At 41.7% G+C, this 17,629-nt stretch overlaps 6 protein-coding genes and 1 long non-coding RNA gene across 9 annotated transcripts; 5 read left to right on the top strand and 2 right to left on the bottom strand.

Annotated features, from left to right (window-relative positions):
• Positions 1-153: 153 nt before the first annotated feature.
• Positions 154-1,760, top strand: LOC111601673 (probable serine/threonine-protein kinase DDB_G0280133). The gene has a single exon (XM_023318368.2). It carries the CDS (start codon positions 416-418, stop codon positions 1,157-1,159), a length of 744 nt encoding a protein of 247 aa, XP_023174136.2. The 5' UTR covers positions 154-415; the 3' UTR covers positions 1,160-1,760.
• A 4,999-nt stretch (positions 1,761-6,759) lies between these two features.
• LOC111601696 (heat shock protein 27) lies at positions 6,760-7,667 on the top strand. Its single transcript, XM_023318412.2, has one exon. The coding sequence runs from the start codon at positions 6,939-6,941 to the stop codon at positions 7,404-7,406; it is 468 nt and encodes a 155-aa protein (XP_023174180.1). The 5' UTR covers positions 6,760-6,938; the 3' UTR covers positions 7,407-7,667.
• Positions 7,668-9,089: 1,422 nt separating this feature from the next.
• LOC111601717 (pupal cuticle protein Edg-78E) lies at positions 9,090-9,518 on the bottom strand. The gene is made up of 2 exons (XM_023318438.1): positions 9,507-9,518; positions 9,090-9,451 (listed from the first exon to the last, which is right to left on the bottom strand). Exons 1-2 carry the CDS (start codon positions 9,516-9,518, stop codon positions 9,101-9,103), a joined length of 363 nt encoding a protein of 120 aa, XP_023174206.1. The 3' UTR covers positions 9,090-9,100.
• A 2,885-nt stretch (positions 9,519-12,403) lies between these two features.
• On the top strand, positions 12,404-12,836 carry LOC111601679 (pupal cuticle protein Edg-78E). The gene is made up of 2 exons (XM_023318378.1): positions 12,404-12,415; positions 12,492-12,836. Exons 1-2 carry the CDS (start codon positions 12,404-12,406, stop codon positions 12,834-12,836), a joined length of 357 nt encoding a protein of 118 aa, XP_023174146.1.
• Positions 12,837-12,912: 76 nt separating this feature from the next.
• On the top strand, positions 12,913-13,898 carry LOC111601701. The gene is made up of 3 exons (XR_002751570.2): positions 12,913-13,145; positions 13,199-13,298; positions 13,355-13,898. It is a non-coding gene; the product is annotated as an uncharacterized LOC111601701 (long non-coding RNA).
• Positions 13,899-13,987: 89 nt separating this feature from the next.
• LOC111601700 (probable serine hydrolase) lies at positions 13,988-15,744 on the bottom strand. 2 transcript variants are annotated; one of them, XM_023318416.2, is made up of 3 exons: positions 15,599-15,744; positions 15,098-15,225; positions 13,988-15,030 (listed from the first exon to the last, which is right to left on the bottom strand). In XM_023318416.2, the coding sequence occupies exons 2-3, from the start codon at positions 15,215-15,217 to the stop codon at positions 14,086-14,088; spliced, it is 1,065 nt and encodes a 354-aa protein (XP_023174184.1). In that variant the 5' UTR covers positions 15,218-15,225; positions 15,599-15,744; the 3' UTR covers positions 13,988-14,085. The 2 variants fall into 2 exon arrangements, with proteins under 2 accessions (XP_023174184.1, XP_023174185.1); XM_023318417.1 differs by having other exon boundaries at positions 15,682-15,726.
• Positions 15,418-17,420, top strand: LOC111601699 (probable serine hydrolase). 2 transcript variants are annotated; one of them, XM_023318415.2, is made up of 3 exons: positions 15,418-15,517; positions 16,184-16,305; positions 16,369-17,420. In XM_023318415.2, the coding sequence occupies exons 1-3, from the start codon at positions 15,418-15,420 to the stop codon at positions 17,260-17,262; spliced, it is 1,116 nt and encodes a 371-aa protein (XP_023174183.1). In that variant the 3' UTR covers positions 17,263-17,420. The 2 variants fall into 2 exon arrangements, with proteins under 2 accessions (XP_023174183.1, XP_030080541.1); XM_030224681.1 differs by lacking the exon at positions 15,418-15,517 and having other exon boundaries at positions 16,262-16,309; positions 16,369-17,419.
• The last annotated feature ends 209 nt before the right edge of the window (positions 17,421-17,629 follow it).

Genomic DNA, 17,629 nt, shown 5'->3' with positions numbered 1-17,629 from the left:
AGTTTCGAGTCCGTGCAGCTGCCTGCGAGCGGAGCCAGCCAGCCAGCCAGCCAGAGCTAGAGCCAGAGCCAGAGCCAGAGCCAGCGCCTCGGCCGAGTGCAGAAGTTTAGCAAAGCAAAGTAAAAGCAAACAAGTGCAGTTTGTGTTCTGTTACTGTGTGTACGATTGTGTTTGTGTTTGTGTTTGTGTTTGCGTATGTGCATGTGTATATATGCCCCCGCCGTAGCATAGATACAGAGATACCTACACATTTCCAGCGCCGTCCGCCTGAAAAGTGAAAACAAACCAGGCCAGCGCGAATTGCGAATTGCAAATTGAAAGTTCTTCACTTGAGGCAAGATTCGAAAGAAAGCAAATTCCTTGACTTTCTAAGCACATTTTGCTCAACATACGACGCACAATCTACAAGGAGACCATGTCGACGCTGCCATTTTTGCTGAGCGTTGCCGACGAGCTGGACAACATTCATACACAGTCCTATCTGGATGACTTCGGTCTGGGCTTCCATCCGCACCGTCAATACTATCGCACGCCCACCATACAGCTGTCGCTGCCAGCCAGCACGGACTGGACAGGACGCGCGGACTGGCAGGGACGACATGCGCGCTATCGCAGCTACAAGTTTTACGATGACTCCGAGAACAATCTGGAGGAGGAGCAGGAGTCAGAGACGGAGCAGCAGCAGAAGTTGCAGCAGGAGCAGCACAGCTTGCAGCTGGAACAGCAGGAGCTCAGCAATGAGCAGGTGCAGCAGCAAAAGCAACAACAACAAGCACACACTGCCAACATGGTGAAGTCGAACTCACATGACGTGGGCGTGGGTGGACTGGGCCTGAATCTGAAGGCCGGCGAGGAGGAGGATGATGAGAACATCGATCGCACCGTGCGCATGTACAATCTATCCAAGAAGTGCTGCAAGAACTACTATCGGCATGCCTTGGAGATGGATGGACCCGGCGCCAGTGGCAGGAGCAAGTGCAGCAACGCGCGCACCGAATGCCATCAGTCGTTCTCCAGCTCCGAGGAGAGTCTGCAAAAGGTGCCCTCGCCCATTGAGTTTCTCACCTGTTTCCTGGTAAAGAAGACGCGTACGCCCAAATGCTCCAACCATGGCGCAGCTCCCAGCCGTGCGGCCGTTGGGCAGCTTAAGAAATCATAGAACGCGGCCGCGTTGCTGCCAGCAACGACAAGACTAGCAGCAACGGCAACAGCAACAGCAACAGCAACAACAACAACCGCTTCGGTCTCAATGACATCGACGTCGGCGTCGAAGCGTCGCAGCAACTGTTTCTGAATGTTGGCCAGAGTCGGTGTGCTCTGCGGCCAGGCCTGGAGCTGGCTGCAGCGTTGCGGCGAGCTGCCCAGCTCGGAGCCAACGACGTTGCCTGCAACGCGCCTGGGACGCATTACCTACTAGGCGTATAACCACAAAGCAGGAGGCGTGGCACACGCGACTCACACACACAGATACGCACACACACACACATGGCAAAGTGGTTTTAAGGCTGGCAACAGGAATTTGCATAGAGATTCGTGCGGCAGGCTTCATTTGCAGCAAAGGCCGCTTGAACAAAACACACACAAGCGCACACACAGACACACCAGCACACACCGAAATTGTTTTTTGGAATTCTTAATAATCGTAAAGCAACTAAAATACAATACACAATTTTTAAAGCCAGAGATTTTTTAACGAAAATAATGCGAATTTGTTAAGCAAACGTTTTTTATACGAATTTTTTGATACCTATAAAGCAGAACAAACAGATTACTATTTATATATACCTTATATATATATTATATATACTATATTATACATACTTGTACTTGAAAATATGGGCAACTTTAAGGCACAGCCAAACAACGGCACACATTGCTGAAGCAGCTCTCCCACACCCCCACACACACACACATGAAAAGTTTCTTATTTTGGATGGAAAAAAAGGAAAAGTTTTTTATAGCACAGCAAATGAAGAACTAACAAAAATTGCAGAAACTTTTCGACAATGTCGGCAAGTGTTGGAGTGGGTTCTGGTACAGTTCTCGGAGGTTATGAAAAGTGAAACATATAACAACAACAATAACAAGATGAAGAAGAAGAAGGACATTCATGGTCCTTGCGCCCTATGCAGCTGCTTATCGAAATGGAAATTTTGTTGAAAACTGCAACTAGACAAAACAAATAAAACTGATTCGTTTACGATTTGATGATGCCCCACGTAATATTTCCGTGTTCTTAACGTATTCTAAATGTTGAAAAAAAAACAAGAAAAACTAAAATACAATTTAGAAAAATGAGAATTTTATATATAAACGAAGCGAAAACACAAAAAAATAAATGAAAATCGTAGCTGTTTGCACTTTCAGAGTTTAGTATGAACTAGAACTACAAACATGATATATCATACTCGTATTATATATGCTCGTTCTCTTAGTACCACGAATACTATATAAAACTACATATATATATATTTATATATTTAAACACAAAAACTGAATTATAACTGCATATTTCAACATATTTGGCGTAGTCGCATGAGAATGGATTTCTCTACGGCATGCGCCCATTAACAGTTAGTTGTTACTTGATGTCAATCATAATCGATATAGTTAACTTAAGAGCTCTCTCTCCCAATAACATGGCAAATGTAGCAAACCAAAAACGTTGAACTCTTAGCACATATCTCATATCTATTATATATATACATATATATATGTGTGGAGCTTGCAGGCTCTGATTATTATTGCATAGATTAGACTTATTTTCGATATCATCTTCTTCTTAAGCACACTACAAATTCGTTACTGCATACTTTAGCAACGCCAGGCATATCATAAAGACAAACTTCAGCTAAATCGTAAACATATTTAAACTTGAGAATTCAATAAATGAATGTGTAACAAAAACAACTTCAACTTTTACTGTATATGTGTATTGAATGCTTACAGATTGCACATATCTGGCCTTGGGCTGAGACAAGGACATGTGCTGTGCCATATGTCCTTCATGCCATAAACGAAAACTTGACACTCGCATTAATTTTCCACGCGGACACTCGAAACAAATTTCCAACGTCAAACTCAAAAATTTCAAGTGCAAAGTGAGGGAAGACACAAATTGTGACCTTTAAGCAAAAAGGACGACAGTCAAGCGGCATGTCCTTTCGCCAGCTTTTGCATGCATATAAGCTGCAAGCCCTGGCTGCTGCTGCTGCTGCTGGCTGCGGCTCTCCTGGCCCTGGACATACCAAGGATACGACGTCACCTTTCCGTATTGGAATTTCAAATGAGTTGCAGTGACACTGGCGATGCGACACAACCTTTAACTCCCTCCCCCATGCCTCACCCGCCGTGACAGGTGCTGTAGACAGCGCGCATCAAAGACCGCATCGCACATTACATTTGTGCCAACTGCGCCGCACTCACTTTCCATTTCAGCGGCTTTCGCTCTCCGTATTGGGTTCAATAGCACAACACAAAAATAGACTAATGGAGCGTCAAAATGTTGCACGTAGCACAGCTGTGCTGCAGCTCTCCTCGCCCACTCGCTGGCTGCTCTTATAAATAAATCCTTGTTTCCTTACGTATGCAAACAAGTGCAAGACCAATGTGGGCGTGACTGAGACGCCGGAATGGACAAAAGGAAATGTGTTTCACTTGTGATGCCCTGTACGCATTAGGCAGACAGGAAATGGGTATGCTAATGATAAGAGTAGACAATAGAATTCTATTTCTATAAGAGAACCTTGTATATCGAACATCCTTTGAGGTAGTTTTAGTAACTAATTCAGTCTAGTCGTTCTACATTCAGTCTTGTATTCAGCACAGACTGTAGGCAATCTGTAGAGTATCTGACTAGTCATGACTAGTCATGCACTCTCGACACACAGTTGCGCTGCTTTCTGTTCATTTTCTTGTCTGCTCGAAATAGAAGTGAAACTTTTTACGTGCTGGCTTTATTCATGTCTCTAGTTACTTCGACGTTCGAGCTGCGGCCTGTGCTACAATTCTTTCTGAATGGGCGGCAAAGTGAGAGGGCGACGAAACGATGGTGCTCACTCGCACGGCCAATTACAGTTTAAGTTGCGCCCGAGCCTGGCCGGCTCCGTCTTCAACTTGGGCAATGGCACCGCATTGCAATGGCTGTGGCAGCCTGTGACGCTCTGCTCCTGGGTTCGCCTGCACCACAAAACGTTTGCCCTTTTGTGGTAGAGTCTCTACCTTGGCGACTGCTTGGCCGCAATTTTGTTTCCTTTATTTTTTTTTTCTTTGTGCACCCAATTTGCCAGCAACTGCATTTGTGCCAGCACCAGAGCACGTCACTTGAGTCCGGGCTGCTCATGAACTCTGCCCCTATTGGGCTCTGGTGTAATGTCGCACTGATTGATTTGCCGCGCCCCATAAAACTTTACATTTCGTTTAAATTGTTGTGTTTACGCCGCTTATTGGTTTGCTGTAATTAGTTTGGCACCATTTCAGTTGAGCAATTTCATTAAGTAGACGCAAAACGAGCGCGTAATTACGTATACGTAATTGCTGCGGGTTTTCAAAATTTGTGTAGCCTACTTTCAGGCGGCATCATAAAATATTCATATTGAATACAATTAGCTGCTGCTGCAGTAGATTATGATAATGTTTTCATTTAGTTTAATCAATATTAGTTTAATATAAGTGCTTACGCGTTTAAATTGATTTACTACCACAGAACTGTCCTCCCTTTGCAGAGGTGTTGTCAATGCACTAAAATTAAACGACTGAAATGATTTCTTTTTGTAGCTGCTGCCTCTGGCAGCTTGCCCGCTGGCTGACAAATATGTGGCGAACAAATGAGTGAACATTTATGGCCACAAGCTGGCTGCAAGTGAGCGTATTGCACGCGCCGCAGCTCTAATAGGCGAAGAGGTGCATCTCGAAACGCGCAACCCCACACCCACAGCCGCAAGCGCAAAGCCAAACACAGAGCGAGACCCACCCGCCCAGAGGCAGCTGCACACGTCTGACCTGTGGGTGGCCACATGCCAAGCAATTGAGATCCACTTCGATTTGCTTTCTATATACATATCAGTTAATCTTGTGTAAGCGACTGGCAAAGAAAGTGCCTGACTGCGACCCACACCCTTTGGCATTGATCGTTGGGATCGTTTGCTTCGCATTTGATTTGATTTTGCCATAAACTCAAACAAATTAGTCGATTACATAGTTGTTTTTTCTATATAGAATTGTTTACCGATAATTACAATGCATTATTGTCACTAGTTTATATTGTTGTTGTAGCTGCTGCGGCACTTCATTGATTTTCAAACGAGAATTTTGCGCGCGCATTTCACGGCAACACTAGGCTACAAGGCAAATGCTTAACACAAGTGAATACATGTCTCTAGTAGAGTTTATGATCAAATTATATAGATATTAATAGAGTAATTAATATAGACTAAACAAGTCGAATTCGAAATCATATAATATAATATCATATCATAAAATATTATTGTCATTAAATAATTGAAGATTCAGCTAGAATCTTATTTAGTTATTAATTTATATTTAACGACATTCAATGTAATTCTCGTCATTCTTATTGCAGCAGCGACAACCCACTCGCTTTCTGCTACATTTATAATTAATTGCTGAATATCTGTTTCTATTGATGTGCACCGCGCTGTCAATTGCTGACTTAGTCACAAACTCATTGAACTCATTCGAAAATACATAATATACACAAATATATATATATTTATATAGCTACTATGTGTATACGTTGTAGGGCAAGGCATGTAAATTGTCGCCGTTGTCTTTATAATTACTATCAAGCGCTGGCAAAATCTATCGCAGATACAACAACAATAACAACAGAACAAGAAGAACATAAAATACAATTATAAACGGGTGGGGTCACACACACACACACACACACAAATGCGAGACGGGGTCACGGGGTGTCGGCAGGTCAGGCCCATAAATGTTGCGATTCACGATGAGTTCATGTAGCTGGTTCTTGTTGTTGTTGTTGTTGCTGCTGTCGCTAATCTTTGGTGCAAATCGATGGCAAAAGCCGAAAAGCCGTTTAGCAGACAACATCGCCATACAAATTGCCTTTTGTTATGACAACAAGCTACAAATGTTTCAATCCAAGCGTCGAACATGCTACAGATACAATATCTCTATATCTGTGACTATATCTGTAGCTGTGCCGCAGCCGTAGCCTTAGCTCTGCTAATTGAAAATGAAAATCCGCATAAAAAGTCAATGCCGTATTTGGTAAAAAAGTGAAAAGAATTATGCGACGTTTTCAAATCTTTGTTTTCGGATTTCCGCTAAAGAAATGTTTTTAATTTAGCTTAGGCTAGCTTCAAATACATATGGATAGCTCACATAATAGCGGAAATGCTGCGTAATTAAGTTGAACTTTGTGCGCTTGGACGTTATGGGAGACTAGGTTTTCGGTCTACGGAGATGCTCTTGGCACAGCTGATCAGAGCATGAGTTTCTTAGGTAAATGCGACTTTAGCGGAAGCTTTCCAGTTCAGCCCATTGGCATAGCAAATACCCCCAAGGAAATGCTATTGAGCTGACGGCCCACTGACAACTGCAGCCCACTAGCCCACCAGCCCAACCAACTACAGCAGCCCCATCAAGATCGAGTCGCGAGATCGCCCGCTGCCGAGCTGCTGCTGGAGGTGCATACGTCACAGTTGTCATTGCTGCTGACTGCTGGCTTAGCCCACTGGAAGCGTAGCTCTATATAAGGCGGCTGTGCTGTCAGTATCGAGCTTAATTTACTCAGCGCAAAAATCGCGTGCGGACGTTCAGAAAACGCGGCGAATCGTGAAACGTGAAACGGAAAACTTTCCTATCTAAGCCAAGCCGTTACAATTCGCAACGCGCTGCTGCGTCCTGCCAAAAAGAAAGCACATCAACTCACACACACACACCTAGTCGAGATGGCTTTGGTACCAGCTACAAACAACAATACGGATTGGGATTATTGGGATTATCGTCGTCGCCTGTGGCGCGATTGGGATCTGGCCGCCGACTGGGATGTGCCCTACTGGAAGCGCTTGTCCCGTGTCGGCTCAGCGCCCGATCTGAGTCGCGTTGTCGTTGGCAAGGATGGATTCGAGGCCAATGTGGATGTGCATCTGTTCAAGCCCTATGAGATAACGGTGAAGACAACCGGCGACACGGTCGTCGTGGAAGCCAAGCACGAGAAGCGGCGGGACGGCGACAGCTTTGTGGGGCGCCACATTGTCAAGCGGTTCGTGCTGCCGCGCGGCTACTATCCCAACGATGTGCGCTCCGAGCTCTCCTCCGATGGCATCCTCACCGTGCGCTGCCCACCGTATCTAAGCAATGAGCGCAGCGTCTACGTGCGCCAAGTGGGACCCTCGTACCTGAGCATTAAGAACTAACACACACATTAACACACACACGCAGAGAGAGGATGTTGTTTTGTTGTTGTTTGTTTTCTGTTGGCGGCACTGCCTTGCGCAAAGCTTTCCAAAAATGGCACACGAAACGAGAATTTGTTTACAAATTAATTTAATTAATTTAAGATACATTTTGCACAAGCGCCTAACTGAGTGGAAAACAAATCTGATTGGACTCTTTTTATTGTAATTAACCAAACCCATTTTTATAGTTCAATAAAATGAAAGTTTAATTTATTAAAACGAAAGTAAGCCAAGTGATTTATTTAATAGATTCTGCTTCTCGGGCAGAAGGGAAATCCTCATAATAAAAAGACATCGCGTGAGACCCCAAAAAACATACGCCTTTTAGAATGTCAACATAAATTGACCAAAACGAGACTCGGACAGCGGCAGAGCCCAGAAAAACGAGTCTTTATACTTATAAATAAAAATATATACACATATTGTATCTAGAACGCCCTTGGGCAATTTCCGCAAATGCCAACTATGGTAAAGTTTAATTGTAAATAAAGCAATAAACAACAACGAGAAACCTGCCAGCCTGGAAGACTAGAGCAGCGCATAAACCTACACGGCGGCACATGTGTCCCAAGAAAGCCCCAATCGAAGTGTGTATATAAATAGTCTAGAGATACATCTGACAGCTGACCATACTGGTCAATGAATTAACAAATAAATAGTGCAAAAAAGCAAATAAGAAAAAAGCAAAAAAAATCATCAGCAAATAAAATAACAATGTTTGTAAATAAAGTCGCACGCCCACAATGCAAGCGACGCAACGCGACTTGTGCGCTGTTTAAAACGCGTGCAATTTGCTCTGTGCTCGACGGCTGAACGAGCCACTTTTGTAGCAGCTGTCTGTCATTGGGTCAATCATTGAGCTGGTTCATTCAATGCCTAACCCGAAAACACTTTGTTGTAGTTTAAACAATCAATTTGTCAATCACATGTTGGTTGCAGCAAATGCCAGACCCGATCAAATTTGGAGGTCTTAATACTCAATTGATTTGCTGTTCTGGTTGCTGTAGATTGGCTTTGGTATAGCAAATAAAATACAAATCTACTTGAAATAGAATTTAGAATATTTATGGGAGTCATTTCTGTAAAATTTTATATATATATATATATAGAAGAGCAAAAGAATGCTATTCTGATCTTAACCACGTCAGCTCGTATCTGGCTAAAGGTCATCGCTTAGTCTTACAGCCTTAACTCAATTTGATTCTTTGTTATTTGCTGTCTCCCTTACTCTCAACTGCGCTGCCAATGCTCACTAGCTCACTTTAGAAAAATAAACCACAATAGAGGGCGCTTTGACACTTCCGAAGCTAATTCAAGAATCGTGGCATACTTTTAGGCTGGTGTTTGATTGAGCTGCTTTAAAAACTGAAAAAGAAGTAATGCACTTACTGTCAAAATAAACAAGTCACCCGTCGACCCCACCAACTTGGCGTTGCTTTTGATAAAATGATCTTAAGCATTCTTTTGCTTTTTGCGCGTTGACTTACCAACGAGCTTTATTAACGATAACTACAACTAATTAAAACATGCAAAATGTATGTCTCTATATAACAATGACTGCCACATTTACGAGTGGTGCGAATGATGTTGGTGTTGGTTGATGATGGTTGACTGGTTGGTTCTCTATGCGGATGTGGAATTTCAATGCCATCTTACTGCTCGTCCTTCTGTGCTGGTGGATGTGTGCGAATGTATTCGATGGCGCGCAGCACATAAGCCGGAACGGGAGGTGGAGTTGGCAGATGGTCACCAACTGGATGGTAGCCCTCCTCATCGGCGGTGTAGCTCAATGAGATTTGCTCGCCTTCGGGCGAGACGTAGGCAAGGGCGCCACGTACACCAGAGGGATTGCCCGCCTCCTGAACCTGAATACCATTGCTGGTCTCGTAGGCAAACTGATAGTTGCCCTCGGCATCGGATGCATCATTCTGGAAGCTGCGAATCTGTGCGTCCTTGTTGATATTGTCGGCGCAAGCGCAACCAATGAGGGCGAGGCAGAGCACCTGTAATTAATGATTAGCAACGCGAACTCTGCGAGGCATGGCCGTGCGCACTTACGTATTTAAACATCTTGACTTGGAACTTGTCTGAAGACTTGGGATGGGCTTGAGTGTTATAGGACGGATGCTTTAACTGCAACTGATTGCTCTTCTCAACAGCGTGCTGGCTTTTATATGAATATGGATCTGTGGCTCAGTGTCGCAAACGGGTTTTAATCGTTTTTTATGGCATCAGCAATGGCAAACTGGCGAACTGACAATTGGCAACTACATATGGGCGAAGAGGGCACCAATAATTGCCAAAAATCGTATTATCATAATCGAAACATTAACAACAGCAACAACGCGGTTAACTATAATCGAATAACCGAATACCTTAAAATGCATGAGTCATTTGCCAGCAATTTATTTCCATGCTTTAATTTCGGTGTCAGTTTTGCATTTGCCTCATGCACCTCTATTTCTTTATTTCCCACCTAAACCAAAAATTATTTGTGGCTTACACAAACAGAAACGCAAACACAGAGACAATCATACCGCATACCAGACAAAAAAAAACCAAGAGAGCATCAAATATAAATAACTTACCAACTTTCAGTGCGTGTTTCCCCTTCGAGCCCTGCGGCGCCCCTTGCTCCAATTGGTAGTTGAAGTTCGACTTCGATTTGGATGTGGATGTGGATGTGCAGTTGGAGTTGGCAGGTGCGCGCGCCCGCTTGGAAGCTGGCGCGAATTGTCTAACTTGAAAAGCTGTTGAAATGTTTGGAAGCGCAAGGTCGTCACAAAAAGCATTTGGACGGACAGACAGACGACGGAACTCTGAAGATCATGATGATCCATTATAAATTAGATGTTTGACTATTAGAAATGGTTATTATAATTGATGCAATCGTTTCTGAGTCGCTGATAAAATGTTGTAATGCTATCTGTGAATAAAACTAAAACAAATAACTATGCTTTGGCCTTTCCTTCATGTCTTGCATAAAATATAATTAATGCTTCTTCAATTTAATTTATACCTCCTGTGTTGCTTCTTTGCCTCTCGCGCAAAAAAGTTGTTTAATTGTGCTAATTTCATTGTCTATAGGGAAGTAATTAAACAATAATTAGCATTATTAAGTCTGTATGTTGTTGTGATTCAAAGTGTGCAAGAAGCATACACAAAGCACCAAGTTACATAAGAGGAATTCTGTTCTGTCTGCTGGCAGCTAGGGCTAACAAAACATAGATGTTATTTATGGCCCGTATAGAGAAAAAGGTAACCAAATAATATACCACTAAAAGATTAATAGGGTTTCTTATATATCCAACTGACCAGCACTGCCCCCATTTAGAGCCAATTATAGTGATTGGAATATGATTCAATTAGAGGCTGTTAATGGATAGTTTAAATAAATCTGTTATATGAATCTGAGATGAATATTTAAAAATATTCAAATCAAAAAAAGAAGAGATAAATGAAAAATAAAATATGTATTATATAAGTAGCTGAAATTTAAGCATAAATGTCTATGTATACAAAGAAGATTTATAATCTTTTAGTATATTTGTGATTAGCATCTGCAGATTTTAGTTTTGATAGCTTCATTAAATTGCTTTTCGCTAATAGTAGCGAACATAGTGTGTTTTTTATTTGCAATTCTAACTGGTTGTTTGGTATGGCGACATAGCTGAAATAAGAATTTAAAGCATGCGAGCCAAGATTTGTCTCACCAATTAGTATGTTTTTTTATTTTCAGCGATTATATTTTATGCTTTTATTTTTATGGAGGAACTTGTTATACATTTCAGAGCTTTATAAGTTGTGAAAATAAATATTTCAGCCAAGGGGCGTCAGCATACATATTTTAAGGCTTTGCATATTATAAATGTAAAAATATAGCTCTAAAAGCCGGAAATAAAATTCATTAATATTTATAGCAGCCAATATATCAATTATTGCAGTTCTCAACGACTGCCATAAGATCTTGAACAGCCCACGTCATAAGAAAATAAAAGTTAAATACGAACGAAGAATGCATTATCCATCATCTAAATACACATTCAAAAATACAAATTAGCTTGGCATTTTAGCAATTCAAATTCAAATGTGCCGATTGCAAGATTTAGATCTCTGTTCAGCAAGTTTGTGTTCTAAGTCTTTTGGATTGTGCACGTGATTAAGAGAATCCGCTCTAATGGACTAGCAGACGTCAACAAATGGGCATTTTATTAGCGACTTTGTAAAGTGCAAAGATCGCTTTCAGCTCATGGCAACATAACTATTAAAATGGAGGCTCCGCCGAGCGACTAATTTATTGTCATGCCACAATATTTATATGCTAATGCGAACTTGTTCCAAATTTGGGTGCAGAATTCTTCTTTTGCCTAATTAAATAAATAAACTGGTTTGGCCCGATGCTGAATGGCCAGCCAAATCGAAATTGAAAGTGATGATAAATAGGCTTTTAGTTTTTCATTTTTGGTTTTGTTTTGTTATTTAATTTGATCAAATTGAAGCTAGTTTAGTGTTCAATGAAGCTGAATCGTAAAATGTTGCTTAATCCTACGGCTTCTTCGTTAAAAACAATAACAAATGCTACTATCTTGATGGTTCATCAGCCAGAGCAGACCACTTTGAATGAGTTTAAAATATTATCGATATGCTTGCCTATGCACATAAAAACTAAATACCTTTATACATATATATATATATACATATATATTAAGTTTTGCCCCGAATTTTATGTGAGTTAATCACAATTTGCTATTTGCCTAAAATATGCACACACACAACTTAAGCTGAACTGATATTTAGTACAACACGTCGTCAGAGCAGCTCAACAGCAGATTAGAAACGACGCCGACGAGGCGTCGCAGCGCCTACATCAAGTCAACTTTTTGGATGAGCTCGAGTATAAAAGTCTGCGATACGCAAAGACAAACAAACAGTGTGAATTAGACAAGTAAAACATAATGTTCAAGCTAGTGAGTAGCGAGCACAGCTCGCAGAGCATCAAGAGGATATTAACTTTAACTAATTGAAATCAAATTAATTTTGCAGTCGCTCTGCCTTATCGCCGCTCTGCTGGTCTGCGCCCAGGCCGACCACATCGACAAGGATGCTCAAATTTTGAGCGAAAGGAATGATCCCGCCGATCCGGAGGGCAACTATGCGTATTCATACGAAACAAGCAATGGCATCCAAACCCAGGAAGCTGGCAATGTTAATGGTGCCAGCGGCTCTTACCGCTACACTTCCCCCGATGGCCAAGTGATCACTCTGACCTACACAGCCGACGACAATGGATTCCACCCAACTGGCGATCATTTGCCCACAGCCCCACCAGTTCCCGATCATGTTGTGAGGCTGTTGGAATATATTGCAACGCATCCAAGCAAGCAGTAGAGCCATTTCAACAACAGTTGTAGAATATCATAAAATAGAGTGCATTAAACCAAAATAAATATTTGAAATACAAAAAAAACTGAATCATTTCAATGGGCAACACATTTACATATATATTATTTCCCCCTGAGCGAGGACGTTGCAGTGTTTAAGTTTTAGCACATATTATATATGTATATGGATCTCATAAATATATAATATACCTCAGTTTATGCGCTTTGAGCCACATTTAATGGCGGCTCATTAATCAAAAGGTAAAGCAGATGTTACCATAACGATCGGCCACAGGAATTAACCATATTTGTCGAGGTAAGCTGTATTTAAAAAACTAAATATACATATATATATATATAAGTTTTCAGAAATATCAGACGGAAATTTATGCAGTCAAATGTGGAAGCTGCAGGGCCAGCAAGTCCAACGCTTTGCACCTCTTTTGCTGCTTACTCTTTGCTCGCAAATGTATGTACATATATGTATATAGTTTTCAATTTGTCATTTCAATGTAAATCCGACAGTTGACCCCCAAAACTGAAAAAAAATGAAACCAGCACATATAAATACCAAGAAAGAGTCTAAAATGTGATGCAAGCGATCCAATGTGCCGTGTGGCTCTGCTTTTAGCCAAACAAGTTTCTCGGTTAATAACACTTTCGCCTGCGCCTGCGTATTCTACCAGCCAAAAATGTAGGTCAACTGCGAACACGAACTCAGCAACACGCACGTAATACCCATCTGCTGAGTTAACCCAACAACATTTAGAGGTGACATAAGAGATCTCGAGAACAGGCTGAGAATATGCCTCAAATGTGATTAAGATAATGGCTTATACCTTATTATATAATGTCAAATACGAAGAATCTGACCTTTAAACAAAAAGTCGTACTTAAAAGTCCCACAAACTGGAATTGGTGACTTCAAAGGGTTAACAACGTCAACGAACAGCAGCGCATCAACTGCATTAACTCAATGCCGCGTGCATGTGTAACCAGTTCCTCGTTATCCTTCAACACACAAAACGTAGCGAACAAAGTTTTGGTATATAGTTACATATAGTATGTGTATATAAACGTTGTGTATTTATAGCAGTGGGCAGAGCCAGACATTAAGAGTGTAATCAACAATTAAGTATATAAAATTAAGTGATGTGACATCGATACACAGAATCATTTATGCAACAATAAATAAGCCCCAATTGACCCAACCTTATACTGAACTTTTGCTTCGCTGTTGCTGTGATGAGTGAGCTCTAGAGTTTGCTCTCAGCGGCTTCCTTAGCCTTTTGACGTGCCGCTGCAGATGCAGCGGGGCCAAAGCGTTGTATAAAGCTGTTGATCGGACCAATAATGTCCTCTGGGTTGTTCAAGTGCAGATGATGCGTGCCATTTGCCGCCACATACTCGAAGTTTGATTTCTTTAACAGCACCTCAAGCACTTCATCGTAGTTCTTTTTGTCCTCAAAATAGGTCGACTGCGATGCCTTGATAAATAAATGGGGACACGTGATCCGGTGAGCCATTTCGACGCACAGCTCCTGGGAGCCAATCGCATAATTGTAGAACTTTAAGCGGCGATCGCGGCAGAAGAAGAATTTGTCCGGATACTTGCCCGACTTCTGGATGTTACGCGCAAGTATATGTTTGCAGAGGTCCTTATTGACAGAGTGAAAGGTAGCTAGGTAGACGCGCTCGAGCAGCTCATCGTATGTATAACTTGGCGGTTCGGTTTTGCTACGATTGCGTTCATCTTCCCGCAGAAATTCATCCAGACGTGTCTCCATGGTTCGTATGACCGCGGGATAGGGGCGCTGGTGTGGTTTCAATGAATCAATGCAAACTATCATATCTACTTTATCGGGAAACACAGCTGCAAACACAAAAGCAATTATGGAAGACATTGAATGGGCAACCAGTGACACCTTCTCCCATTTATATTGCTTCATGATAAGCCTTATCACATATAGATTATCCACCGAATTGTAATAGCAGCCATCTGGCAAGCGTGAAGACAATCCATGACCTGGCAAGTCTATTGAAAGGAATGCCACGTCTGGCGATAGCAAAGGCACTAACATATCGAATGTCCCTGCATTATCCTGCCAGCCATGCATACCCAATATGGGCTGCACATTCTGGGGACCATACCATTTACCAGCAATGTGGCCCCAGGGTACTTTAATGCGGATCTCAGAGAACTGAAAGTAAATTGCAAAACAACTTTTAACTGAGATTCACATTCCAAAGATCAAAGTGCGCACTTACAACTCGCGTTGGGGGCTCACCCGTAAGGTCGCCCGCATGTCGAAACCGCTGATTGAGATTGAGCTCCTCAGAAGAGCCGTCAGTGCCTTCACTAGAATGTTCCTTAAATTCAAACTCCATGATCCTCACTGGAACAGAACACAAACATGAATAGGCTTAATTCCAAAGTTTAACCCTATAAAATAGGCAAATGTATTCTTATCAGCACGCGATTAGCTAGAAGCGATTACGATTCGTTAATTAAATCGGCGGGCGCATTGTTTAGCTAAAACAAAAATAACAACAAAACGGTGCTTGTCAAAAAAAAATTATATATATAAATGAAAATTAGTGCCATGAAATTAAATTATCCATGCCGTGCTCGAGATCTGGAATATCAAATACCAAACACCCAGCAACTCCAAAGTTCAAGGTCAACAGGTGTGTATGATTGATGCATGCTCTTGGTTTCAATTTCCACTGCCGGGTCATCAGCACACACCCGCACAGTGAAATACTTACACTTCCATCAATTGCGTAGTCAGACGTAGATAATAAAAATTTATTTTATTTTCTACACTAATTTACTGTTTAGTTAAAATTACCGTGGCAACTAAAGAACAATAAACTAAACAAACAGCTGATTGGCGGTTGAGCAAGAGAGCGAAATCTAATTCTAGAGATGATAGCAATAAGCTTCACAAGTGTTGAAACTATCGATTATTTAAGACAGCACCGATAGTTGCATACGTTTGTTGTGCTATGAAACTGTGAAGCCGTTTGTAATTATTTTAATATTTGTTACCGTGTAAGAATATAAATTATATTTTTCTCCATTTATCACCTATTATCGATTATTTATAATATCAATTTTAATATAAGTGTTATGTATCACCATGCTATAAATAATGTTAAGCATGCACATGTATGCGTGTTTGATCGTAGGGTATTCAACTTTCACCATCGTAATTTTGAATTAAGCTTGATAAATCTCTCCTGCACAACATGTAATCAGATGTTTCATTTCATCACAGTGAGCAAGCAAGTCTGACGCTGTACTTCCGCGCTAATATTATTCAATATCACAATTTTACCTAATATACACAGAAGAAATGACAAGTCAAAGAAGTTTGCGCCTGCTCCAGAAACTTGCAAATGTAACTCAGCAGAGCTTTCGTCTGTCACACGGTCAAAGTTCATCCACTTCGTTGAAGACACTAACAAAACATGTAGGTAACATAATTACTTCACTTCCACGTTGAATTTCTATGAACTATGAACACATATTGCAGTATGACGAGGTTAGCATCCCAGTTCCGTGGGGACATATAGCAGGAAAATGGTATGGACCGAAGCATGTTCGTCCTATTCTAGGCATGCATGGTTGGCAGGATAATGCTGGCACGTTTGACACACTCGCACCGCTACTGCCCCAACACCTCTCCTTTCTCAGCATAGATGCACCGGGTCATGGCCACTCCTCGTGGCTGCCGCCTGGTGTCATGTATCACTCCATAGATTATGTGCAGCTGGTGCTGCGGATAATGGAGGAATACAATTGGAAAAAAGTGTCCATAATGGCCCATTCAATGAGCTCCATAAATGGTTTCGTATTCGCCTCCCTATTCCCAGACAAAGTGGATATGTTTATTGGCCTGGACATTCTCAAACCACTTATACGTAGTCCGAAACATATTGTGAACGCGCTATCCGAACGCCTGGCAGACTCTCTTAAACTGGAGCGTCGCTTACGCAGCGGCAGTGAACCGCCTGCTTACGAATGGGATCAACTGGTTGAACGTCTACACCAGGGCACCGACAAGTCCGTTGACTTGGAGGCCTGCAAGTACCTATTACAGCGCAACAGCAAACCCTCCAGCCACGAGCCTCACAAGTATTACTTCTCCCGCGACAATCGCCTAAAGAACTCGCTGTTCTACACACTCTCCAATGAAATAGTATTGGAAATGGCATCACACATCACAGCGCCTCATCTCTTCATTAAGGCACTGCAGGCATCCTACTATGAGGATAAGAAATACTATGATTCCGCACTGGCGGTGCTGCGGCAGAATCCAAACTTTGAATATCACGAAGTTGATGGAACGCATCATGTGCACCTCAACGAGCCCGAGAAGGTGGCGCACATCATCAACTCCTTCATAAACAAATGCAGACCCCTATAAAAAGATGTAGATGAAATGAATTCTCAACTGTACATACTTTCTAGTTATTATCTATTGAAAGATGCAGATATCAAAAATATTGTTTTTGTAAGCCGTAATGCTCCCGACGAATTTAGATCATAATTGACGACGATGCGAATTACTTAATAAAAGAGTCTTTGATGCTTCTATTTAATTTAATTACCATTGATACTGGCAATAACATTACAATTAGAGTAGATTACAAACTTGAAAATGTTTTTGAGTAGTTCTCATCTTTTGTTTGTTTGTTTTGTTGCATGTTTATGGAATTGGCGCTGCTACTAAAAAGCTAAGAAATGCTGCGCAAATGATTACAAATTAAATGTTTCAAAATGAACAAAAATCA

The sequence above is a fragment of the Drosophila hydei genome, unplaced genomic scaffold (assembly GCF_003285905.1).
Source record: "Drosophila hydei strain 15085-1641.00,03,60 unplaced genomic scaffold, DhydRS2 tig00000001-arrow-pilon, whole genome shotgun sequence".
In the NCBI taxonomy this organism is placed as follows: domain Eukaryota; kingdom Metazoa; phylum Arthropoda; class Insecta; order Diptera; family Drosophilidae; genus Drosophila; species Drosophila hydei.
Note: the sequence above shows the minus strand (reverse complement) of the source record. Positions and strands in the feature narration are given on the sequence as shown.